This window comes from Patella vulgata, chromosome 5, assembly GCF_932274485.2.
Source record: "Patella vulgata chromosome 5, xgPatVulg1.2, whole genome shotgun sequence".
Taxonomy (NCBI): Eukaryota; Metazoa; Mollusca; class Gastropoda; family Patellidae; genus Patella; species Patella vulgata.
In genome coordinates, this window is record NC_065883.2 from 79,725,027 (window position 1) to 79,753,005 (window position 27,979).

A 27,979-nucleotide genomic window follows, 5' to 3' on the forward strand; every position below is an offset into this window, starting at 1 on the left:
AAATCAATTTGTCATCTACTACTACTACAGGTTTACGCCCTCTTTCAACTAGGGAGAGAGAGAAATGGGGTTTAACGTCCGCTCGACACAAATCAGGTCAGTTTGGGACTAACACACAGTTCATTTTTATTTCAATAATTTGCTTGCGCATAGGGGGTCTTTAGCAGTGGGAGGAAACAGGAGAAGCCAGAGAAAACCCAGGCAACCCTATTCCTTGTTAGGTTCAACCGGGGAATCCTGGTAACAGAAGCAGACATGAAAGCAATTAAAGGGGAGATAAGCATTAGGTGCTGACTGGTTCATATTTGTCCACTTTGCACTGTCCTGATACAACGATTCAATGATCACCTGACCAGGGCTAAGGTGCTCCCTTGCCAAAATCCCATAAAAAAAATGACATTGTTCATGACCTACTGTTCGTACATTTCCAAGAACACACCAGAATCACTCATACACTTGGGTTTAACGTTCCCATAACTCACCACAAAACGAAGCCCGGTATTCCAACACAGACAATCTGATTGGTCAATACGATCACATGATCTGAGCACTAACTTCAAACAAAAGTATGTCAGATGTTAATTAAGTACAACAATAAACAATAATCAGACTACAACAAATAAAAATATATTTTAGGATGTTTACTTCCAAGACATCTTTAAACATACATTATACAAGAGCTAAATCTGCCTATTGCTGGTCTGAAATGTTATATTAATTATTAATTTGACATTAATTAATTTATCCAGACCATAATCAACTCTAGATGTCATCACTAGCCTCCGATATTTACTGGATTAGGTCCCTATTTGCTCCCCGTCTTCATTAGCCCAGTATAGGAGCAGAACAGTAGGACATTAAACCCCATTTCATTTCATTTCCTATTTGCTCCTCAACTTTCACTCATGATTAAATCAGGAAATGGATAATCGAGACTATGTTTTTTTACATACCGACTTTAGTAATGATAAAACACACTTATATGGATATACTACTTCTGAATTTAGTAGTATATCCATATAAGTGTGTTTTATTTTTAGTGAAATCTATTTCTATATGTCTTATAAGGATTTAGTAATGATGATCGAGGCTAGGCAAAATTTCAATAGCTAAATTCTCGGTTCAGAATGGATGAATTTGACTGAAGTTTTCAGCAAATTCCCTTTACATTATCTAGTTTTTAATTATAAAAGAGAGAACTGCTAGCTCTTTAATATCCCATAATGTATCTTTAAAATTTAAAATGAATACTGATCAAATATATGGCATTTGGAAAGGACTACTTGATTTATTTTTTCACTGTTATGTTTTAGCACAACCAATTCGTATATCACACTAAAAACTATTTATAGAATAACAATTACTGGTTTATTAACGATGATACTCTCGCCTTTATCAAGCAAATGATGATCATCAATTTGATGGTAGCTGTAGCACATATACGTCCTGGTTCGTCATTTCGTATAATTCAATCGTAGTACGATTCTGGTCAATATAACATCTTGACCGCCACAACGAAAATGAAGCACAGTAATTGTAAAACAACGGGAAAGTCACTAGAATGGTAGAATTTTCTGTGCTTTAATCAGCACATTAGGGCACTTTCACTCGGACACTTCTTGTTTGTTTTTCTTTAGAGGGCTTTGGAGAGTCTGGTTTAAAAGAGTCTATCGTAGTTCCTGTGTCTGTCTGGACAATATGTGCTACTTGTTCTCTTTCCTTCAGATGATACTGAAAAAAAAAAAAGAAAGATGAATATGAATTTGCTAAAAACAGAATATTTTGAAATTAATGGTCTACATTTGTTTTTAGTAGAAAAGTTACTTAAATCTGCAAGAGATCAACTGCATCCCCCAGAGCAAAGAGAGAGAGAGAGAGAGATGGGGGTTTAACCTCCACTCGACACAAACTAGGTCATTTCGGGACTAACATATGGTTTAATATTATTTCAATAATTCGCTTGTGCGTAGGGGTCTTTAGCGGTGGGAGGAAACCGGAGGACCTGGAGAAATCCCACGAGGTTGGACAGGCGACCCTACTCCTTGTCACGTACAACCGGGAAATTTAGCAGTGGGAGGAAACCGGAGGACCGGAGAAAACCCATGAGGTTGGGCAGGTGACCCTTACTCCTTGTCACTTACAACCTGTCACTTACAACCGGGGAATCAAAACCAGGCAAGTTGACTCAATGACAGACTTTATGGTACAGCGCACACATGCTAATCATTCAGCCATCCAACCCCCCTCCCCCAGAGCAACAGTTTTAGAAGTATCAAAAACTCAATACACTGAGATTGATTATAGAGGGCACTTAGAAGTCGTATTTCATCATTTGAGTGATTTTTAATAACAATATTATCAAAGTTGAATTTAACAAAGGAAGACTGGTCTAAAAATATACAGGTCACAATTCTATTGAATAGCAGGGTTGGGTGGCCGAATGGTTGGCGCATGCACGTTGTATCATTAGGTCTGTCATTGAGTCAACTGGCAAGGTTTCGATTCCCTGGTTGTATGTGACAAGGAGTAGGGTCACCTGTCCAACCCCGTGGGTTTTCTCCAGGTCCTTCGGTTTCCCCCACGGCTAAAGAACTAATGCAATAAAATTGAACCATATGTTAGTCCCAACAAAACAATATCTACATACATGTAATATGTACATAACAATACTTGGTTAATGCTGACCAGCCAGGGATACCCTTCTAATTACCTTGAAGGGACCCTAACTTAATTAAAGTAATGTAATTATGAGAAGACTTGTTGAAACATCGCTCAGTAATAAGCAGTAACTGTATTCTATAGAATTGTCACCTGTATATTCCAGTTCAATTACTAAATATCATTAAAACAATTGGTGTAAATATGGTTGTGTTCAGTATCTATATGTATTACCTGTAGTTTACCTTCTACAGGTAAATTAGACTAGAATATATATTGGCCTACCTCTATATGTTTCAGTTTATCATCAATGTTCACTTTATCTGCTGGTAAATCGTAACTTTTTTCTTTTCTACATTTTTCGTAGATATTATCTATAGCCATTAATGTTATACCTAACTCTGTTCTCTGTAATAAAAATATAACATACAAGGCCTTCGTTATATTAATGTTATACCTAACTCTCTACTCTGTAATAAAAATATAACATACAAGGCCTTTGTTATATTAATAGTAAGAGCAAGAGGACAAACCTGCTAACAAGACAAACAGACATTGCCAGAAATAAACAACAAATGATACATCAAGTGAATGGATCTGGGGACCAGTCACAAGCGCCTGTTATAATACAGGTTTCACAAACATAAAAAAAATAACGTAATTTACAAGAAAGAAGAAGGAAATAATGTGACTATTTTGAGACCTACATATCTTATTCTTCACTTCAATACTTAGGTGTGCAATGCAAAGAGAGAATTTAGCCTACTTTTACATGTATATCTCAATGTGTACACAGGGTGGGCCTCGGTTTTCATTCCATCCAAATGGCTAAATAGGATTTCCTTGTTAGTCCCACATGTGCCATCCCTGACACACGCTATCCCTGACAGGTGCCATCAGAGTTATGTTTAACTACTGTCAATGTGCCCTTGCTCCTACAGCTATTATCATATTACACTAGGCCATTATAAAAATCAGATATTTATTGTGAGATTACAAAGTTGAAATTCTAGTAAACAAAAAGTTGAAAGAAATGTTGTTAAATAGAACTGGGGTTAAATGATTGCTACTGTTAATTATCAAAGACTGTTAATGACAGATAACAACACCAATATCTCTTATTCGGACATCCTTGGTATCTCATGTGGTCTCATTCCGTTCTACTCCATTATACCCTGGGTTCATCCATGGGGTATTCACATATTCAAATTATCTGCCCTTGATTGTAGCTTGATTCTACAAACTAATCAAAAACCAGTTTTCAAACCAGTCTTAGCCTCATTCGGGATACCAAGGATGTTATTCAGCTGGAGAGAGAGAGAGAGAGAGAGAGAGAGAGAAATGGGGTTTACCGTCCACTTGACACAAACTAGGTCATTTCAGGACTAACATATGGTTTAATTTTATTTCAATAATTCGCTTGCGCATAGGGGTCTTTAGCAGTGGGAGGAAACCGGAGGGCTCGGAGAAAAACCCAGGAGGTTGGACAGGCGACCCTACTCCTTGTCACGTACAACCGGGGATTCGTAACCACGCCAGTCGACTCAATGACAGACTTTATGATACAGCACGCGCACGCTAACCATTCAGCCATCCAACCCCTTTATTCAGCTGGTTGATGGTGAAACTTTGGTTGGGGTGTCGGACTATCAACTATATATATCTTACCTTAAATTTCAGATTATCTTTGGTTAATAAAAAGTTTTGTTCTTTCCTCTGATTTTTTCCACTCTTTTGTTCCTCTAGAGTTTTAAGTTCTGCTAGTCGACTGTTGTACCAGAGTTTCTTCGTGTTATGTTCTTGTTTTAGTAAATCTAATTTCGCTTTTGTGGCCTCAAACTAAAACAAATCAACAATATTCTTTTTTCTTTTATAAATCAGAGCGATATATCAGGACGAGTTTTGTAAATCTGAGTGATATATCAGGACGAGTTTTGTAAATCTGAGTGATATATCAGGACGAGTTTTGTAAATCTGAGCAATATATCATGACGAGTTTTGCCATGTAAAGTTATGTGCCGCTGCCCGGGCAAAATTTCCCTCATAGCACACTGTATGAGACGTATGCCCGTCTTCATTAGTCCAGTTAAAGCAGAACAGTAGGACGTTAAACTCCATTTCATTTGTGTGAGTGTGACAGACAATGACCAGAATATGCTCCAAGTTTTACTGTGTCCCTATCAGCAACATTATTTTAGACAAAAAGATCATTTTAGAAAAGAAATGATCCTTTAAGAAAGGTGTAACATACTTAACCTCATCTCCAATTTCATTCAGATTGGAAAAGAGAGAGAGAGAAATGGGGTTTAACTTCTACTCGACACAAACTAGTTCATTTTGGGACTAACATATGGTTCAATTTTATTTCAATAATGCGCTAGCATGTAGGGATCTTTAGCAATGGGAGGGAAACCGGAGGACCCAGAGAAAACCCACGAGGATTCGTCAGACGACCCAATCCTTGTCATGTACAAGCAGGGAATTGAAACCACGCCAGTTCACTCACTAACAGACCTTATGATGGAGCGGGCACACGCTAACCATCCGGCCATCTATCCCTCCCACCCCCCTAGTAAGATTAGCGAGTATACTTACTTCATCTCCTATAGCATTCAGATTAGAGAGTAAATCTGTGTTTGCTTCATCTAATGTTCGATGTCTCATCATTAAACCTTTAACTTTATCTTCACTTGATGTAATATAATCTACAAGACAGATATCAGACATTATAATCAATCAAACCTTAAAATCAAGGCCTTTTATCAAATATTTACACTCATTGATTCACTATCCTTACTCTTCAATCCAAACTTTAAAATCAAGGCCTTTTATCAAATGTTCCACTCATTGATTCACCCATCATTACTCTTGAATCCAAACTTTAAAATCAAGGCCTATTATCAAATGTGGGGGGTTGGATGGCTGAATGGTTAGCGTGTGCGCGCTTTATCATAAAGTCTGTCATTGAGTCGACTGGCGTGGTTTCGAATCCCCGGTTGTACGTGACAAGGAGTAGGGTCGCCTGTCCAACCTCGTGGGTTTTCTCCGGGTCCTCCGGTTTCCTCCCACTGCTAAAGACCCCTATGCGCAAGCGAATTATTGAAATAAAATTAAATCATATGTTAGTCCCGAAATGACCTAGTTTGTGTCGAGTGGACGTTAAACCCCATCTCTCTCTCTCTTTTATCAAATGTTTCCACTCATTTATTCACCCATCCCTACCCTTGAATCCACCCAATCAGATTAAAACACAGATGCTATTTCGTTTCGTTTTTATAGTTCAAAATTTCATTTTACTTGTCTTCACTACACTAGGATCTGGAAGCCTTGTTATCATTGATGTGTTCTGTATGGTGTGAGGGATAAGCCAATGAAACGGTCTGTTATGGCGAGCTTTAGGCGTGTTTTGCACGGAACTGTGGGTAATCCACTAGTAATATTAATGCTGATTGGTTAATCAAATGTCTGACGTCATAAAAGCAGCTCATATGACCTCTGATGCGACCTATCACTAGAACCGGTCAGATGTCCATGTAGTGTAGGCCATCGATAGTATAAAAAAACGAAACGAAATATAGATCTGTATTGTAATCAGATTGTAATCCACCCATCTTTACCCTTGAATCCACCCATCCAAATTACATCCACAGAACATCTTTCATTCCAATATATTCATCCAATTTTAATTTTCATTCTTTTCCCTTCCATTCTTACCTTCAGGCATTGCTTCAACCACAGCTAATAAATACGTTTCATATTTTTTATATTGAGCTAATAACTTCTGTAAAGATCGATGTCTGAAAAACAAAAATAAAATAAATTTCTGTACATCAAAGGATGATTTTTTGATGATTTTCCATCACTGAGAAATAATGATTGTTCTAGAGAAGATCCTACAGAACAGTGTATTGATGTTTCATCAGTAACATGTCCGCTACTAGCAAACAATCCACTACCCATAAACTATCAGAGATAGAGAGAGAGAGAGAGAGAGAGAGAGAGAGAGATGGGGCTTAACTCCACTCGACACAAACTAGGTCATTTCGGGACTAACATATGGTTCAATTTTATTTCAATAATTCGCTTGCGTGGTGGGAGGAAACTGGAGGACCTGGAGGAAACTGACGAGGTTGGATACCCGACCCTACTCCTTGTCACGTACAACTGGGGATTCGAAACCACGCCAGTTGACTCAATGACAGGCCTTATGGTACAACGCACACGTGCAAAACATTAAGCCCCCCACCCTCACCTCTGGACAAGACAAACTACACCGATATGGCAAGAAATAAATAACAAATATAAAATCAAGTGAAATAATCGACCACACCCACCTTTGTTTTATCTGTTCCAGCTGTTCAGTGAGTATTTGTAATTCGGACTTTTTCATGGCTCGTAATCGAACTTCTTGTTGATATTTCTGTATGGCTCGTCTCTGTTTTACTTCATTTTCTTCAATAAATTTTTCAAACTTTGCCACCCTGTCCTTCATCTGTAGATATAAACAATATTATTATATTGATGATAAAAATGGTGGTACAGTAATCTCAGCTTAATGATTGGATGTTTCTAATGGGCAGGTGGTGTTTCTAATGGGCATGTGGTGTTTCTAATGGGCATGTGGTGTTTCTAATGGGCATGTGGTATTTCTAATTGGCCTGTGGTATTTCTAATGCACATGTGGTGTTGAAATGGCAACGCTTTTTAACCCTTTAGCAATTATATCCCCCCCAAAATGTCCTAAAAAGCAGGGCTCCTTATAGACCACACTACCCTGTAACATGCACAGATGTGACGCTTGCACAAATTACTAAATGGACATATATATATATATAATACGCAAATCTATTCCCATATCTTGGGCATAGGCTCCTGTAATGTAGAAAATATATAAAAAATAACATTAAAATAACTGGTCCGATTCCGATTTCTAACTTAGGGGCAAATAACTCACCTGAAACCGATTCTCTTTCAGTAGATATAATAATACCAAGGTGAGAAACGGGTTGGATTCAAATAATTGTGATCAAAGTTCACTACTCTAGATTCCGTCAACCAGTGGCAATGCTCGCTAATTTTGGCTAGGTACAAATGTAGCTACAATCGAGTCTATGATGACGCTTAAAAATCAGACCAATTATTTGATAATCTCACTTACGAAGATGAACATAACAGTCTTTAGACATTATAGGTTAGTCATAGCTTGATGATATTTTTTAAATATTTTCCACATTATAGGCACCTCTGACTGTGATCTTGGGCGGGTTTGAGTCTGTCTATATAAGGAAAACCAGTTTCAAACTGTTTTAGTCTATCCAGAGAATTATTGGTACATGTATTAATATATGACCTTTCTCTACTTTCATTCAAGGAACAGAGGTGGTCAATGTACCAAGTACTAAATGATTAATCTAAGCTGAGAACAGTTTCTAATTGTCTTTTGATCTAGGAAGATTGCCTGATCACTAATCCTGATTAATCCTGATTAAATCCAACACCCTCAGATATTAAACACTAGATTAATCTTTAGATAAGGTTTAAGGCTATCACTAGACAGTACTCTCTATTTAATCTTTAATATATCGACACACCAATTGTTAACTCCTCCGTTATAATCATATGTAACTAAGTTTACATCAAGTAGGCCTATATTGTATTCCGTGCAATCAGATTAAAACACAGATCCTATTTCATTTTGTTTTTTATAGTTCAAAATTTCTTTTTACTTGTCTTTACTACACTTGGATAAGAAAGAGTTGTTATATTACTGTCGTTCTGGTTGAAGTGAAGGATTAGCCAATGAAACGGTAAGTTACGGCGAGTTCTTGGTGTGCGATGCACGGAACTGTGGGTAAACCACTAGAAACATCAACGCTGATTGATTAATCAATGTCTGATGTCATAGGGTCAAAAGCCACTCGTATGACCCCTGACATGACCTTCCAGTACAACTGGTCAGATCTTCATGTAGTGTAGGCCATCGAAAGTATAAAAAACGAAACGAAATATAGATCTGTATTTTAATCAGATTGTAGTCTGCGATATCATTCTGTGTGGAAGTGGATGTCAAACCTCAAAATTATTAATCAGTGAAATACATTTTGATTAAATCTGATGATAGTCATTTGAATCCCTTGCAAACTAATATTGTGAAAATTGAATCTCTAAAAAAAGGGATATCTGCAGATTCAGTTCTGTTCAGTATTTTTTACAGAAGTATTGTCTGTAGACGATATGGAAACAAGCCAGTTCAATCTTTTGATGAGTCTCTTTTTAATTTTACTGAATCAGTGGAGTGTAATTATCTATTGTTGATATTTTGGTTGTCTTTTTTACTTTCTTAATAAAATGCTAAATAATCAGTTTGTGTACATTTTAGTAGAGAGAGAGAGAGAGAGAGAGAGAGAGAGAGGGGGGAGAGAGAGAGAGAGAGGGGGGAGAGAGAGAGAGAGAGAGAGAGAGAGAGAGAGGGTTTAACTCCACTCCGCACAACTAGGTCATTTAGGGACTAACATATTGTTCGATTTTATTTCAATAAATCACTTTCGCGTAGGGGTCTTTAGCAGTGGGAGTAAACCGGAGGAAGCCCACGAGGTTGGACTGGCGACCCTACTCCTTATCACCTATAACCGAGGAATCGAAACCATGCCAGTTGACTCAATAACAGACCTTACGATACAGCTCACATGTACTAACTATTCGGCCATTCAACTCCCCCCGCCCCTCCCCATCAGAAATAAACATGACCTTGATTGGTAACTGTAAAATGGAGCTACATGTATATGCACGCAACAAAGGTGGCATAGACTACTTCCCTCATTTTACGTAGGAATCTGAGCGAAATTAGTTTCTTTCTTAAGGGGGTTTCAATAGTTAATAGTTGTGCAAGTGCATGCATACATTTGTACATGTAGATTATGAGAGTCAACCCTTGAAGTCTTACCCTTTGTTGTTTTTTCTGGACTTCAATTCTTCGTTTTTCACATGCATCCATTCGTTCCTTAAACTCTCGCCGTTTGGCTTCTAATTCAGCATCCACCTTATCAGTCTCAACTTCTTGTTTTAAGAGAAGGGTTCTTTGGCGCGTGTTCGTGCTGGATTCCAGAAGACGATGCCCTGGTTCTCGTACCACTGGTATCTGTGTGATGTCATCCTCATCATCTCTACAATAAATACAATCTACATCAAATTTTTATAAATTGGAAATATTCACAGAATATCGTAGACTATAGTCAATAGCAGATTTTAAACATAATTCAAATAACGACAAAAGTCTATCCGAGGAACTGAACAGGCAAGATATATCAGACAACTTTTCCCAAACCCAAATTTACAAAGTATTTTTCTACATTGTATGAAATTCATACGTAACCTGGTGAATGCTTTATTGAGTTGTAATGCTAGTAATTATGTCAACATATCCCTTCCATCGGCGGGTGGGTGTGTGTGAGTGTGTGGGTGTGTGTGTGTGTGTTAACATTACCGTGCTGTATCATAAGGCCTGTCATTGAGTCAACTGGTGTGGTTTCGAATCCCTGGTTGTATGTGACAAGAGTGTTTCCTCCCACTGCTAAAGACCCCTACGCGCAAGCGAATGATTGAACTAAAAAATTAAACCCTATGTTAGTCGCGGAATGACCTAGTTTGTGTCGAGTGGACGTTAAACCCCATTTCTCTCTCTCTCCCTTCCATCAGTACAATATGTACCTGAATGTCAATATTACCAGCAACAGGTAAATTTCAACGTTAGTAATATCCGCCGTTTTCCATGGGTAGTCGTAACTTTCCGTCAATAAACAATCTGTGACGTCATTTTAGTTATTCTGCTCATATTCTCGTCTATATTTCTATAAGCAGAAGGACTAAAATGACGTCACAGATTGTTTACCTGTTGCAGGTAATATTGACATGTTATACTTATGAAAAGGATATGTTAACATAATTACTTGCATTTTTTAATAAATTTATGAAGATTTACCATTGACCTTTAAAATTCAATAAAACAAAAAAGTAAATCTATATTTCAATTGCAATTCATCGACCAGAAAAATCTGATAAATTATTGCAATAAATTAATTCTTAACATTTTATAAGTTGATATGATATATATTGCAGGTTGTCTAGCATCAAAGAGATAACATCAAAATCGAATGATTATTAGTTTGATATACACCTTTTAATATTTACTGCTATTTTTGGATATATCCCGTTATATTAATATAATCCAAGCACCTATTGTATCATCGCCTAGATCTGCAGTATTCTAATTCTACACAATTATAACCTATCCATTAATTTAATTTTCTAAAATATCTTTTGTCACTGTATCAATTAACTTAATTTCATAAAGAAGAACAAATCAATGTTCAACGAACGGTAAATGGTTCTGATGAATAATTGATTTGATAATTTGTCGAGTTAATCAAGCCATCAATTAATGAATTATTAACCTGGTTGTAAAGACTCAACACCTCAAATTAACCACTGATTTATCCTCACCTCGCGTGCAGCTGTGTCACGAACACATTCCGTTTTGGAGGCTCTAAGTCTAGTTTATAAGTTTTTGTCGCAGCCATTTTATCTTGTAGGTTTTTCTTTCTTTACGTGTAGGAAATTCTCTATACCTAAACCATTATGTGTAATTAGAAATAATCTCCGTAAGTCGCCATGTCTAAACAAGCTCACGTTACTCCTTAGAGATGATCACGTGATAGAAGTAGGTCATGTGACTTAACAGGTGCCCGTTATAATATGTACCGTTATATGAAACTGTGTGGAAATACGGCTAAGATTTTAAGTATATTTTTTTACACCATATTTTCAATTTAAATGGATGAAAAAATGAAGGTACATGAACATGAACATATATAGTAGTTCTATTGGATAGATTAAATGTGTTAATTATTAAATTTATTGAAAATCTAATCAAATCCACTCTCAGCTCTAATCCCTTTGTGGGACCGATTGACGTGATTCTTATTTTTTATTTCGACGTAGTTACATAAGAGTTATTGATGCAATTTAATTTCAAAAGGTAGCTAGGCTACCTGTAGAAAAAGATGTCAGATTTTTTTTCAGTTAATTAAATAAATCACGGAATTAACAAAAATCAGACATGGAATGCAAAAATGCATATCACCAAGAATTAATGAATTAGATACAGAATGAATTAATTAATTACAACAAATTTTAAATTGAAGCACCCAATGAATAAACTGAATCCAGGAATCTGCGAGTAGGCCTATAAATTAATTTAACATCCCTGTTCAAATCTTTTAATTGAGCAACGAATGAATGAAATGAGGTGGGATACGTTTAACGTCCTACTTTTCTGCGCCAACTGGACTAACGAAGACGGGAATACGCCATACAGTGTACAATGAGGGTTATTTTGCCCGAACAGAAATTAAATTCCAGCTGTCAAGGGTTCTTATATATGCACGCCAATGTCGACACAGGACCTCAGTTTTTCGTCCGATCCGAACGACTAGACGCAGCTTCTTGCCCCCCTCCCCGCCTCGTCCTCCTGCACCACTGACAAGGCGAACCACACTGGAAAATCCCTGCGGAACTTTCTCGGCCAACACCGGGATCGAAACCCGGACCACCTCGTTAGCTCGTTAGTCAGTGAACAAGCGCCTTACTCATTGAACCACCATGGCTCTTAAAGACCGAATGGATATATTAAACACCGACTGATCGAATAGATAATATGAACATCCTTGATGTTTCGTTAGTATCATATGTAATAACAAACCAGTGATATACAGGGGCGGATCCAGGTATTTTTACAGGAGGTTTGGGGGGTGCCGGTACCTGAGACAATGTATCTCTTGGTGGGGGGTGGGGGTGGGGTTGGTCTATATCGTTATTTTGGCGTATATACATACACACTGAGATTTTTTAAACAGAGAAATCCAACACCCTGTTTGACGTCAATTTTTATTATGAATTAATTCGATGACAATGCCCATCCCATCCCACCATCTAACGATAAAGGATAAAGCACACGACCGTGCTGTTTTACAATTTTTTTACGTTCACGTAGCTGACCAGGAGGGGGTTTGGCCCGCCCTCCTCTCTTGATCCGCCCCTGATATAATATATTTTCTATAACTCTGTGTATTATTATTTTTAGGTTCTGTATATTACAATCACGTGCTATCTGTGTGTAATTATTTTTCAATCGGTTGCATCTGTTAATAAATCATACCAGTCACCATCTACATGTATATCATGTTATTATTTCGCTGATAAAAATCTTGGACAGATACTCAATGTTATCATGAGTAAGTAATATTTCATATATTATAACAAATAATTATATAGAAGAACAATTACTAATTTATCTGGCCGACGGTATTGCAGGGGCGTGGTGGCACGTAGTTTTATATGAGGAATCACAATGGGTTGTTTGGGTTGTATTTCTAATTGTTTTCAAATTTGAGTGAAGTCTGTGTCACTACAGACCCTGGACTGTACAGCGCAGTGGAGGCTTACGGCTAGCCCCCGGATCCATTCAATTTTTTTTAATTGTCTGTATGTTTGTGTTTTCCTGAGTATGATGTCATGTCCGTGTATTTGTTTTTGTGTAAATTTTGTGTGGTGCAGTTTCCCTGCACTTACTATTAAGGGGCACAAATACCCACGATATGCATCGTTAGGGGGACCCGGGGGCCTTTCTCCTCCTGGAGTCGAAATTTGTTTGGGCCTTTTAAACATGGTAGAGTAGATTTGTGGTATATCTGAGCCACTGTTTGAACAGATATGGCAATTGTGTGTCAATAGTGTTGAAAGCTGCATTGAAAACTACGTGATTTTTTTTTGAAAGGGGTCGCAAAATCTCAAGGGGCGCAAAAACTTTAAACCCATGACGCAAAGCGCGTCACTGCGTCCCCTTTCCTTAGCCCCTGTACACTAGGTGTTACAGTTTATTGCGCTTTAAAGCATTGTTATAACGACATGCCTCGCCATTATAATCTATTATATGGTGGCGTGTATCAGCTATTGTTTAATAATTTATTTTTAGCTCAGTTTTTGACAGTTATTTGTTCCAGGAAAGCCGATGTTTGTGTTCGGGTTATTAATTATAGCACGTTAATACTGAAAACTGTAACATACACGATATATAATATATAGAGAAAAAGGGCAAACTACAAATTATATACAAATCAAAATTTCAAATTAAAGGAGAAATCTTTTGATTGCAAAGTTAATTGTCTAGTTTTGACATCTCCGTTAGTTTCCTGAATTCATTTCTAATACTGAACTAACTGCAACCCGTTTGTTCGTTTGTTGGAAATGCTTGAACAATAGTACAATGACATTATTAGAGACCCTGTCCATTACACCCAAATAGCAAATACATCTAAAGGGTTTTAGAATAGTAATGAAATAAAATATTCGTTTTATTCCGTATTAAAAACACACAAAAAGTTGATTTAATATTCCCCATATACTTTTTAACAATAAAACAATTAATTAATATAAGCCGCCTTGGCTTGTTTTTCTATCCTTTTCTTTATGACTTTAAATAGTGCAATTTCTTCGACACCAATATCTTTGTTTAAAGGAGCTACTTCTCCGTTCTTTGGCACATATAATAATGTTATATGAATGTATATAAGCTGATTTACATTCAATCGTTTCTGATTTTAATGTAATTTCTAATCAGTTATTTTCGGCGAAATACACGAAGAGTTCAAACTGAATGACAGTCTTTGGCGATATGTTTAGCTTCGTTTAGTCGCTTCATTACAAATGGCGATCGAAAGCATTCTTTCACGTGATTCGTATGCCAAATTCTAAATTTTCATTTTGTCTTAAATATTGGATATCAGAAGCCCAAGATAATCAACATAAAGTCCTCGACTTCGGTTATGCTAGGGTTATTTTCTTCAGTCTTTCTTTCCCCAGAATACACTCAGTCGCGTGCTTGATCCTACACAGAACACCTGGTACCCCTTCTGATTTATCTATAATTATTATTTTACGTATTTAGATACAGGTATTGTTGGAGACTGTTCAGGTTTATGTAGTTATTTACCATCTAAAAAACAACAAGCTGGCTGTAATAATTACTGTCAAGAGTCTGCTGGTGTATCTAACTTTGTTAAGGCCGCTACTCAGTAAGTTCCATAGTTCCACAGATTTTAACGCCCCACCGCCCTCAATAATTTCTATAGATTTAACGTCACACCTGGTATATCTAACTTGTTAACTACTCATTAAGTCCTGTAGAGTTACCCCCCCCCCCCCGTCTCTCCACGGTATATCTAACTTGTTAACTACTCATTAAGTCCTGTAGAGTTACCCCCCCCCCCGTCTCTCCACGGTATATCTAACTTTGTGATGGTAGCTGCTCGGGGGGGGGGGGGGGTGAGATGGCCGAGTGGTCTAGAGTGTCACACTTCGACCTCTAGCTGGCCGGTCACCTCTGGCTTGCGGCTGTGGTTTCGATGCCTGGTGTGAGCGTATTTGGCTTGGAGATAGGGGCACCTGCTCAACCTCGTGGGTTTACTCCGGGTACTCCGGTTTCCTCCCACAGGAAAGACCCCTGCGCGTGCGCTAAGATAATAAAAATAAAAAAAAGACAACTTGTCTGCGATATCACATTCGGTGGAAGCGTAATTTAAACACTAAGAACAACAACAACTAGCTACTCAGTCATACTTCTCGAAGTGTTTCGTTTGATTGGACCTAATGAATATGGGATTTCTCGGGCCATTGCTTCAGGAATCTGCTACTCAGTATATATTCTATAAGAGTTTAATATTAAATATGTAACTTTATTACAGTCGTCACCCAGAGAGTTCCATGGATTTTAACGTTACTTTGCTAATCGAAAACAAATAAAATCTACATGCTTTTATTACTTAGCAAGGAATCTTTCGCGATGGAAATGAAGGCGATAAAACTAAATTGATGAAGATGAACGTTGCATAATGTGTTGTACTATGCGGGTTATTTTGTCGAGACAGCGGTGTTTTCACCTACCCGTCCTCGAATTACAACTTTCAAGGGTTCTTTCACGACACTGAGTACACTGGGGGGGGGGGGGTTCTTCGTCCCATCTAGGAGCATCCCATTTCCCGCACCATTGATAAAGAGAACACAGGCTGGATAACAGCGAAGGGTTTCTTACACCGAGGTCGAACCCATGACCACCCGGTTAGTCAATGCTATACTCACTGCGCCACCGTGGCTCCAGTTTGAAATGAAATGAAATGAAATGGGGTTTGACGTCCTACTGTTCTGCTCCGATACTGGGCTAATGAAGACGGACATACGCCATACAGTGTGCGATGAGGGAAATTTTGCCCGGGCATCGGCACTATCGCCTACTCTTATATCGAATTCCAACTGCCAGGGGATCTTTTACGTGCATTCCAATATATACACGGGACCTCGGTTTTTCGTCTCATCCAAAGGTCTAGACAGCTGTCCTTGTCAGGCCCTCCGCCGTCCTGCATCACTGACAAGGGGGAACCAAGCCGGGGCTCCAGTTTGACCATGGGAAGAGGGAGGATTAGACGTCATATAAGTCCAGTTATCTAACTAATGAATCGATTAACTCCCAATTATATTAGTAAAGAATATTATTTTATTGTAGATGTGATATGGATTCTGTTTATTTCTGTGAATTAATTAATCAATGTGATTTTAAACCAAATGGTGATGCAACAATTAAAACTGCCGAGGTCTCCCGCACCAATAAGATTAACGGTGGGTCGTTTATTTTAGTATGTAAACTGAACAAAGCGGCAAATCAAAAGACACTTTTAAATGAGTTTTTTTTTTAATTTCTAAACGGACTAAAGCTAAAACTATCAAGATCCCAGATAGGCTAGTACTCACCCGGATGTTGAATATATTTAAGGTTAGTGCTAAATGATAAGGCCAGCTTAATGTTTCGTCATAGGTCACGAGATGTAAACGGGGCTAGCGCTAATCTCAACTCTAACCCTAACCCTGGACCTAGCCCCAATGCTTAACCCTAACCCCAACCTACAATCTCGTCAACAATCACGTGTCCTAACCTTATTTACATCTCAGCGACCTTGATACATATTCAACTGGACTTAACAAATAGATTTAGCCATATATTTAGTACATGGAAATGGTGACCGACCAAACGTTTCGGTAGACTAATCCATGCATGTAAAATCTGTTTCAACTTTAGTGCAAATTGTTGTTATAGAATTTCCTGTTAGAAAAGAAATGAATTGGGGTTTTCTGTTTAAACACGGCTATAATGGAGACGGACATACGCCATGCAGTGGGGTAGTTGTGACAGGACAGTGGTTTTTCTTTTACGTGCACGCCAAAGAATACACGGACGAGCCTCGTTTCTAGAGAGTTGATTAAAGTCTTGATAAGTTAATTATTGTTTAATTAATAATTTATATAACATTTGAAGCCACCATAAATCACTGCAGTGGGCATATTTAATTATTGTGGTTATATTATATGTAGATAAAGCTAGTTTGAGTGTGACTGTCGATACAACACATGGTACAGGAGCCGGGCAAATACTGGTGCAACTACAAACGGGTGATAAAATACCATTAGGTAATCTCATTATAACATATTTTTATCATATCTTTTAAATTTAAGATACGATGTGTAGAATATGCGAGGGGGGAATATCCGAATGGTTAGAGCGTGCACGCTGTGTCATAATGTCTGTCATTGAGTCAACTGGCGGGGTTTCGATTCCCCAGATGTACGTGACAAGGAGTAGGGTCGCCTGTCCAACCCCGTGGGTTTTCACCGGGCCCTCCGACTTCCTCCCACTGCTAAAGACCCCTACGCGCAATGATCTAGTTTGTGTCGAGTGGACGTTAAACCCCATCTCTCTCTCTCTCTCTCTCTCTCTCTGAGGAATATGCATAACATATTTCCTTGGTGGTTACGTTTTTCAAAACTTTGTGCACAGTTGACAACAGATCACTTTTGTCTGTGATATGTTGGATGTCTTAAATTATCCATAATTTGTTCATTGTTTTATGATACCATTAAAATTTTGAATATGATGTTTCGATGTGCATATCTATAACATATCGTTTCTTGTGGGTTCCTTTGGCAATAATTTGGGGGATATTGACAAAGAAAGCTCTCTTCTCGGTTCTAGTTGGTGATTAGCAGAATCGCGCATTTTATGCGTTTTAGTCCTTGATTTTATCTTTCAGTAATGCATAGGCTGAGAATTATTTGTTCTATTTCAATATTGTAGGTATAAATTTTCCTGTAACGAGTACAAGTCCAGGTGAACATCATTACACCATACCTATTGATACAGGTGTAAATTCTACCTGTAATCAACCAAATACCTGTGCACATTCTACAACATATACCATGACTATCTGTAAGTTACAGAAAATTAATCTTTTTTAAATACTACTTGATTTTACTGCAGGTGTGAAAATATCTTATGGCTAACTTGTTAAACTCTACCGTAACATTTGACATATTATGTTGTGGTACAATTTCTATTAGAATTTAAATATTGGCTCCCAAGGCTTCAGTTGAGCCCCCTCCCCTCCACTTTAATCCGTCCCTGAATGATAGTGTTTTGTAGTCACCATAGAATGTAGATACATTGTTTAGAATAGTTCATTTAAAGATACATTATGGGAGATTAGATAAAGAGCTGACAGTTCTCGCTATAATAGTTAAAAAAAATAGACAATGTAAAGCGAATTTGCTGAAAATTTCAGTCAAATTGATCCACTCTGAACCGAAAATTTAGCAATTGAATTTTCGGCCTAGCCTCGATCATCATTACTAAAGTCGGTATGATAAAAACATCTCGATTATCCATTTCATGATTGATTCATTAGTAAAGGTTGTGCAGCAAATCAGATCCCAATCCAGTAAATATCGCCGGCTAGCGATGACATCGAGAGTTGATTATGGTCTGGATAAGTTACTAAATGTCTAATTAATAATTTAGATAACATTTCAGACATAAAGAAAGACCCGCAATAGGAAGATTTAGCTCTTGTATGTTTAAGTTACTGTAAAAAAACCCACCGGGGGTCATGGTGGCTAAGACGCTGGCTCGCTAGCCTGGAGGTCGGTTGTTCGATCCCTGCATTGGCCGAAAAGGTTCTTCCAGATTTTCCTGCGTGCCCCCCACCTTGTAAATGATGCAGGACGGAGGGCCTGACAAGGACAGCTGTCTAGTCGTTCGGATGGGAAGAAAAATCAAGATCCCGTGTACACATTGACGTGCACATAAAAGATCCCTTGTTGACAGTTGAAATTCGATATAAGAGTAGGCCATAGTGTCGCTAACAGGGCAAAATTTCCCTCATAGCACACTGTATGGCGTATGCCCGGCTTCATTAACCCAGTTCGGAGCAGAACAGTAGGACATTAAACCCCATTTCATTTCATTCGTATAAACCACCTGTTTATTTACATCTATTTCAGCAATTTGTTCTTGTTCATGTGGCAGCCATCACGACAGAAGTCAACTTTACGACCAAAAGAAACAAACGTTTACATTGTCAGACCAGGACAGATAGACAGGACCGAAAGACAGTACAGATAGACAGGACCGATAGACAGGACAAATAGACAGGACAGATAGACAGGGCCGGTAGACAGGACCGATAGACTGGACCGATAGACAGGACCGATAGACAGGACAAATAGACAGGACCAATAGACAGGACAGATAGACAGGACAGATAGACAAGACCGATAGACAGGACCGATAAACAGGACAGATATACAGGACCGATAGACAGGACCGATAGACTGGACCGATAGACAGGACCGATAGACAGGACCGATAGACAGGACAAATATACAGGACCGATAGACAGGACAGATAGACAGGACCGATAGAATGGACCGATAGACAGGACAGATAGACAGGACCGATTGACAGGACCGACAGACAGGACAGATAGACAGGACCGATAGACAGGACAAATATACAGGACCGATAGACAGGACAGATAGAATGGACCGATAGACAGGACAGATTGACAGGACCGACAGACAGGACAGATAGACAGGACCGATAGACAGGACCGATAGAATGGACCGATAGACAGGACCGATAGAATGGACCGATAGAATGGACCGATAGACAGGACAGATAGACAGGACCGATTGACAGGACCGACAGACAGGACAGATAGACAGGACCGATAGACAGGACCGATAGACAGGACAGATAGACAGGACCGATAGACAGGACCGATAGAATGGACAGATTGACAGGACAGATTGACAGGACAGATTGACAGTATTGTTACAAATAAACTTATCTATTAAACAGTATTAGTTATTTACAACCAGGAAAATGGGATCAAATGGATCAAAGCCATTTGTGAACAGTATGTTGACACATTAGTGATTAATTTATCACAATTCCAAGGCATTACGACAAAGTTTAGAGTCTGTACACCGTCTATACCTGGTGGGTCTACCGCAAGTGTCTGTACATGGAGTGGCACCTGGAACCACACACTCAGAAAAGCCTGGCGAAATCCATCGGCTGTGTTTGGTCTCGGCACGACGTTATTAAGTCTCCTCTAAATTACATCCCAAAGATGTTCAATCGGGTTTAAGTCCGGACTGCGGGCTGGTCAGTGCATAACGGTGACACGGTTCTGCTGTAGAAAATCCCAAGTAACTCTGGCGGTGTGGGCACAGGCGTTGTCATCCTGAAAAACGTTGTTTCGATGACGTGCGAAATGTGGTATAACGTGGGGTCTGAGAGCTTGATCGATGTAGCGCACTGTTGTTGTGATGCCGCCGCCTCTCCCTGGACCAAGATTATGGAACACCACAGGACCCATTATGTTTGGACCTCCCGATGAGTCTCGTTCCATGACACATTGGTCAGAATAACGCTGGACACGTCGACGCCATATTCTGGTCTTGCTATCTGCAGTTGATACGCAATACCGACTCTCACCTGTGAACAGAACAGTTCTCCAATGGCTGTGTCGCCAGTTCTGGTGATGGTGGGAAACTGTAGACGTTTACGTCGATGGCGAGTGGTGAGAATCGGTCCACGGTAAGGTCTACGGCAATGGATCTTCTCTCTGGTGAGACGTCGGCGCACACTATCGGTACTGATGGGTCTTCCGTGTGTTCCCTTGGTCATCCGTGGTGTTGGTGGCCGGAAAGCGTTACTGAAGCCTGTAGATGGTCCGAACATTGACCTGGAAGCGATTGGCAACGGCTTGGGTAGTGTGGCCAGCGTCGAGTCTTCCAAGCGCCTGATTCCTCTGAGCTATCGTGAGTCGTGGCATGCCGCTGACGTTGTAGTGTGAATGATTCAACCAGGTGCGGGGGTGCATTTTATAGGGCTGGTCCTGGTGAACAGCACGTTCAGCACGAGTTACATGAAAATCATGGAGAACACATTACCATCTCAGAAGTCAGGTGGCGTTTTTGAGAACATTTCCTGGGTTCAATTCTGTGTTTAGAAAGGAGCCTTATTGCTCAGGTAAAGTTGGAAATGTGGCCACGAATATACAATAAAAACATTCGGGGGATATTTTACCCCTTGGAAATGTTATATATTTATGTTCGTTTAACGAAATGTTTATAGTTTACCCTTAGATCTTACGAGTGCCCCTTATACATTTTAGAAATTAATGTATTAGTGAAATGTTTTGATAATTGAGTCAATTCTATTGGTACTTTTTGAAAGAAATTCTAGTCCAATATAACTAGACCGTGCAGGCTTTTAATTATCAGCTTTAAAATGTAGACCAAAACTGACTACGTGGTTTTAGATAATGTACTTTACTCTTATAATCTGAATACCTCAAACACCACCTGTCCGTCTACAGAGATTAACACTTCTAAATAACCGCCACATTATGAAGGTAAGCTGGAATATATATATTTTTTATGAATATCCGATGATGTAGCCATTTGGTCGCACACAAAGATATAGAATAGTCCTTTTTCTAGATATCCCATGTTCGTCTCATAAAAAAATCTACTATATATTCCCCTCTCATTTTTTGATGTTGTATAACTTAATGAAATTTTGTCAAATTCTCTAATTCAAATTAGAGTTTTGTTATTGTGAATGTTTTGCACAAACACGTTTCCATCCAAAGCGTTTTTTCACTTTTCCATTTCCTTCTCGGTTAGATGAATTGAACACAAACATGTTATAGATGAATTGAACACGAGCTTGTCATTGATGAATTGAACACGCTTGTTATTGATGAATTGAACACAAGCGTGCTATAGATGAATTGAACATAAACATGTTATAGATGAAATGGTGTAGTGCAAATTGAAAACAGACATAAAAAGGGAAATGATACAGGTTCATTTTATTTAGACTGAATTCCCTAAAATAAATATAAATTGGTACCACGTGTCAGTATGGTGGACCAGCGTTTCGACCACAGGCGTTTTTGGTCACACAGATCTCAACCGCAGAGGTTAAATTGTGCAAGTAGGAGTTAATTGACGGGGGATTGGCCTAGTGGTCTAGAGTGCCGGGCTTCGAGCTCTAGCTTGAAGGTCACCTCACGTGGTTTCGATCTCTCGTGGTTGGGTTGGCTAATGGCGTAGAGTGTCGGGCTTCGAGCCCTAGCTTGAAGGTCACCTCACGTGGTTTCGATCTCTCGTGGTTGGGTTGGCTAATGGCGTAGAGTGTCGGGCTTCGAGCCCTAGCTGGAAGATCACCTCTCGTGGTTTCGATCTCTCGTGGTCGGGATGGGCTAGTGGTCTAGAGTGCCGGGCTGGTCGGTCACCCCTGGCTTACGGTCGGGGTTTGGGGCTTTGAGATATGGGGCGCCTTTTCAACCTCCTGGGTTTACTCCGTTTTCCTGCCACGGGAAAGACCGAAGTGCAATAAAACAACTTTTCTGCGATATCACCTTCGGTGCAAACGGAAGTTAATCACAAAAAGACGTTAATTGGTTGGGGTTCGAGTTCGCGAACTGTTTAGAGTAAAATAAACTATACACATACTTATGGACTTAAAGAATAATATAATTTTTAGAGATAAACACCTGAAATGAAATGATATGGGGGTTTAACGTGCTTTTCTGCACCACATACGCCATGTGCTATGAGGGAAATTTGGCCCGGACAGCGAGTGTACGGCCTACTCTTATTTCGACTGCCAGGGTTCTTTTACGAGCACGACACGGGAGCTTCTGTTTTCGTCCCATCTGAACGACGAGACGACGTTCCTTGGCAGGTCCCCTATCCTGTGGCAATGACAAAGGGAAACTGCAAAATCCCGCGAAACCTTCTTGGCCAGCACTGGGATCGAACCCAAAGTTAGCGAACCACCGCGGCCCCAAGATAAAAACACATGTGTCCGCAAAGTCGATAGCCGAAATATTGTACATTGATATGTATACCCTAAAGAAAGGGGAGTGTGGTTGATGGCCGAATGATTTAAAGCGCGTTCGTTATATCATAATGTCTGCCATTGATTCAAATGGTGCGGTTTTGATCTCCCGCTTGTAATTGACAAAGAGTGAGGTCGCCTGTCCAGCCATGTGATAGCCCCGAAATGATCTAGTTTGTGCCGACTGGACGTTAAACCCCATTTGTCTGGCTCTCTCCCAGAAAAAGAAGGGTGTATAAAGAAATAATGTCTTCGAATGTTGGTTTCTTGTCAATCTGATAAAAACACAGATCCTATTTCTTTTCGTTTTTTTATAGTTCAAAATTTTGTTTTACTTGTCTTTACTTCACCAACATCTGGAAGAGTTGTTATATAACCCACGTTCTGGATGATGTGAGGGATTAACCAATGAAACGGTCTGTTACGGAACTGTGGGAAACCCACTAGAAACATCAACGCTGATTGGTTAATCATATGTCTGATGTCATAGGGTCAAAAGCAGCTCTTATGACCTTTGACGCGACCTCCCACTACAACCAGTCAGATCTTTATGTAGTAGAGGCCATCAAAAGTATGAAAATCGAAACGAAATTTAGATCTGTATTTTTATTATACCGCTTTATTAATTTTAGGTTATTATTCTGTTGGTGTTGTTTTATGTACATCAATCGGATCAAAGCCCAGTTGATGTTGAAACACATGAAGTAAATCGACGATTTGATGATGGTTGTGGTTTTTGTATCGATGCAACTCACAGAAATCTCCATTACTGGATAGAATATATAAATAGTAAGTTATTTCTCTCTAGTGGGGTGGTCGGGGTGCTTGGTGGAATGACAATCGACAGTCCTGGCACTGTTCTGCCAATCCAGCAAACTGGAAACAGATGTGATAGGGATCGTGACGTGGTCGAGGTAGTATCATTTTAAGTTAAATTATTGACATCTTTTGAACAATTGAGAGAATTCATTCCCGGAACGTTCAATCGATGACCTTTAAAAAGGAGCACCAGCAGATTGTGAAATTATATCGCCCCCGTTTCCGTGATTAAGGAGCAATTGACTGGTTTAACCCGCGCGTTTTAGATCATAATTTCTGTCAGTGACATAGTTTCGATGCCACACTTGTACATGGCTAAATGTTGGATTAAGACCTCTTCGCTCAAACGAATTATTGAAATGCCATATATTATGTTAGCCCCAAAATAACCTAGCTTGCTTGTGTTGAGTGGATTTTAAACTGTATGTTTTTTTCTCTCGTCTTAAATTGTCTTTCCTTTAGATGCAACCATTGCCACCAATGAAACGTGTACAAGTTTCTGTGCTAAGATACCAGATATAGAAGCTGCCTTGGTTTGCGATTTATACTGTCCACAATATCAATTAAACAACTTTCTGAATTTTATTAAAGGGTAAGTCAACAACATCTTATATTTTATTAAAGGGTAAGTCAACAACATCTTATATTTTATTAAAGGGTAAGTTAACAACGTCTTATATTTTGTTAAAGGGTAAGTTCACCTCATGAGAGTTTAGCCTGTCTTTACTGCGGCATGTGTCAAAGCCACTGATCTTCATTTAGGGATTTTGGTTCACTTAGAAACTACAATATTATAAAAGCTGAATGTCTGAAAGTAATACCAATTCAAAAATGGTTCAAGTGCGTTCATGATTTACAAAGATGGGATGGATTGAAGACACATAAACAAACCAGTGCCGCCTATAAGTTCTGGGTATTTACGATATTTCGTATAGATTTTATGACAGACATTTCGTATAGATTTTATTAAAGATATTTCGTATAAATTTAATGAAAGACATTTCGTATAGATTTTATTAAAGATATTTCGTATAAATTTAATGAAAGACATTTTGTATAGATTTTATTAAAGATATTTCGTATAAATTTTATGAAAGACATTTCGTATAGATTTTATTAAAGATATTTCGTATATATTTTATTAAACACATTTGAATAATGATATTTCGTACAGAATTTATGAAAGACATTTCGTATAGAGTTTAGAAAGACATTTCGTATAGATATTATATGAACGCCGTTTGAAATAGACTCTGTGAGAGACATTTTATATAAAAAAAATTATAGATTTTACAATATACATGCTTTTGAACCGCTGATTCCATTCCATATGTCACATGTATCGGGAGCAGCGGTTGATCAGGGAGTAACACGCTGGCTCGCTAACTTGGAGATTACCGGGAAAGTTCCTCAGAATTTTTCGCGGCGATTCCTCTTGTCAGTGATGCAGGACAGCACACAGTCGTTCGAATGAGACAGGCCATAGCGCAGGTGTCCAGGGACAATTCCACTCATAGTACAATGAAGTGTGAAAGTCTTAATGAGCCCAGTCGTCGCAGAAACAAAGCAGCACGTTAAACCCCATTTCAGTTCATTTAAATTCTCCTGCAATTACAAGCCATATATTGTAATGACTAGTCGTTGCTATGGCACCGACGTAAATAATAAATCTTCTATTTGAATTAAAGCAGATTTATCCAACCATAATCCACATTTGTTCATTATAAGATTTTTGTGATATTTCAGATCGTATAAAGATCCTGTGTATTTTTGTGAACAAGCTAGTGAATGTTTTGATTCGCCTGGAGGTGCTGCTGATGTTTACAAGATTCAGATTAGTCCTAAAGTCGGGAGAGCAGGAGGTAAGATTCGGTGACCCAACAACTAGAAAACCTGGTTACATTGGCAGCACATCTAGAATGTTCAGGGTTTGTACCCAAGAATTTCTAGCCCGAATCCCAGTTGTCTCAAATTACGCATACCGGTCTCAACGGAAAGGATGTCTAGCAGTCGTTGAGACTGAACAAGGCCCTGTAGTTTAACGCGCTACTATTCTGCTCCGACTGGGCTAATGAAGACTGGCATACGCCATACAGTGTGCTATGAGGGAATTTTGCCCGGACAGCCGCGCTACGGCCTATTGTTATATCGAATTCCAACTGTCAAGGGATCTTTTACGTGTTTTACAATGTATACACGGGACCTGGGTTTTTTGTCCCATTCGAATGAGTAGAGAACTGTCTTTGTCAGGCCCTCCGTCCTGCACCACTGACAAGGGGAACACCTCGCCTGAAAATTTCGATGAACTTTCTCGCCCAACACCGGGAGCAAATCTGCGACCTCCAGGCTAGCGAGCCGGTGTCTTACCCATTTCGCCACCGTGACTTCCCAGTTATGGTAGACAAAAGGGCGGTGTAGAAATGGTGCCCAGTCAAACGAATAATACGCGGATAATTGCACGATGCAGTTCACAAATAAACATATAAATAAAAATTACGTTTTATATAGCACCTCTCTTCTTGATTTCGTTGGTGTGAATGGAAAAGGTTCTAGTGAGTTAGCTAACCCGGCCCTTTTATATGATTTGTGCGCCATTGTCTTTACAGTGGATTATCATAAAAAAGGAGACAACCCTACACCTTGTCACGTGCAAGTTATGTTTTTCAAATAAGAATTCCACTTATTTTCTATAACAAAGATAGTAGTCATTAAAAAATGCCGCATAGGTTTGATTTCCGGTGAAATTTGTTTTTTTAGAATAGTTATTAAATATAATTATGTTTTATTGTAAATCAGTTCGTTTTTCTCGTTATTACGGGAAACTTAATTCCAAAATTAGGCTATTTTTATTTATTTATATTTTGTTCAACACATTTACTTTTTAATTTTTTATTTCAGTTGCGCGATTTTTTGAAATATTGTATAATGTGACAAAACCTTTGGGTCCTGGTCAGTTCATAATCTCTGTTGAAACAGTTGATGGTGTACCGTATAGTAAGTATTAATAGAGTTATTCCCCTTGGTTTTATAATTGTGTTAGCAGATTGCGTTATTATGACCTGAAGTAAGACTGGGTTGTACGTTAAATGGATAATGAAGACTGCTTGCCAGAGGGCGTATGTATTGTTGCTTATCAACCTATGTTTATTATAGCTGTATTTTATAAGATTTAGACAAAGAGCTGACCGTTCTAGCATAGCAGTTGAAAAATAGATAATGAAGTTTGAATTTTTGGCAAGATAGTCCCGTTTGTCAAGTACCATTGCTACGATAATAATCACAGTCTTGATTATCCATTTTAACGTTAAATCACGGCGATCTGATGGTCTAGAGAGATGTTTAATGGCTGACCATGTGAATAAATGCCTAAGTAACAATTTGAAGCCCAAATTAGAGATCTTCAATAGACAGATTTAGCTCTTACATAATTCATGTTTAATTTTGTCTATTTTCAGAAATATCTCAGTTTACAGATGGGACACCTACAGGACTGTACGGAATGTCCTCTATTATAGATACAGTTAAAAAAGCTGATTGTCATCCTAGTGTTAAACCGTGTGAAACCTGGAAACCTGGAAAATACACAATTAATTATAGTAAGTCTTTTATAAGTGAAGTTGCCGTTATTTTGAAAACCACCCGAATTGCATATGTATGGATTTGCCTTCACGTTTGGCTTTGAGTTTAATAGCGAGGAGTCATGACTGTGATTCATTTTTTGGCTTTATGTTTCCTACTTCCGGTTAAAGGCTCGCAGCAAAGGGAAGCCAGGATGCCAAGACGTGACCAAAGCAAAGCATTGACTGTTTTTTTGGTACTACCGCCTTCGCACTGAAATGGAATGGGATTTGTCGTCCTACTGTTCTGCTCCGACTGGTCCAATGAAGACACGGGTTTGTGATTCGCGATTGAACCCAGCTACACGAACCCGGAAAATATTAACCCAAACCTAAATACCTCAACCCATTTATGAACCTGACCCGTTCAGAACCCAACCCTGTACTTTTTCAAGAAACATTCTCAATCATCAAAGATTTTCGGGTTCTGGACTCGCCATCGAACCCATTTTTGAACCTGACCCTCTCAGAACCTTACCCTTTACTTTTTCAAGAAACAACCTCAAACACTGAACTTTTTCGGGTTCGG

General features: G+C 38.8%; 1 protein-coding gene and 1 long non-coding RNA gene across 2 annotated transcripts; one reads left to right on the forward strand and one right to left on the reverse strand.

The window, feature by feature from the left end:
- Window positions 1-626: 626 nt before the first annotated feature.
- Window positions 627-11,345, reverse strand: LOC126820921 (coiled-coil domain-containing protein 42 homolog). Its single transcript, XM_050549102.2, has 8 exons — window positions 11,158-11,345; window positions 9,602-9,821; window positions 6,993-7,150; window positions 6,373-6,455; window positions 5,254-5,363; window positions 4,327-4,497; window positions 2,944-3,066; window positions 627-1,731 (listed from the first exon to the last, which is right to left on the reverse strand). Exons 1-8 carry the CDS (start codon window positions 11,232-11,234, stop codon window positions 1,594-1,596), a joined length of 1,080 nt encoding a protein of 359 aa, XP_050405059.2. The 5' UTR covers window positions 11,235-11,345; the 3' UTR covers window positions 627-1,593.
- A 12,305-nt stretch (window positions 11,346-23,650) lies between these two features.
- Window positions 23,651-27,419, forward strand: LOC126822567 (uncharacterized). The gene is made up of 5 exons (XR_007680885.2): window positions 23,651-23,803; window positions 24,296-24,425; window positions 25,580-25,695; window positions 26,732-26,827; window positions 27,289-27,419. It is a non-coding gene; the product is annotated as an uncharacterized LOC126822567 (long non-coding RNA).
- The last annotated feature ends 560 nt before the right edge of the window (window positions 27,420-27,979 follow it).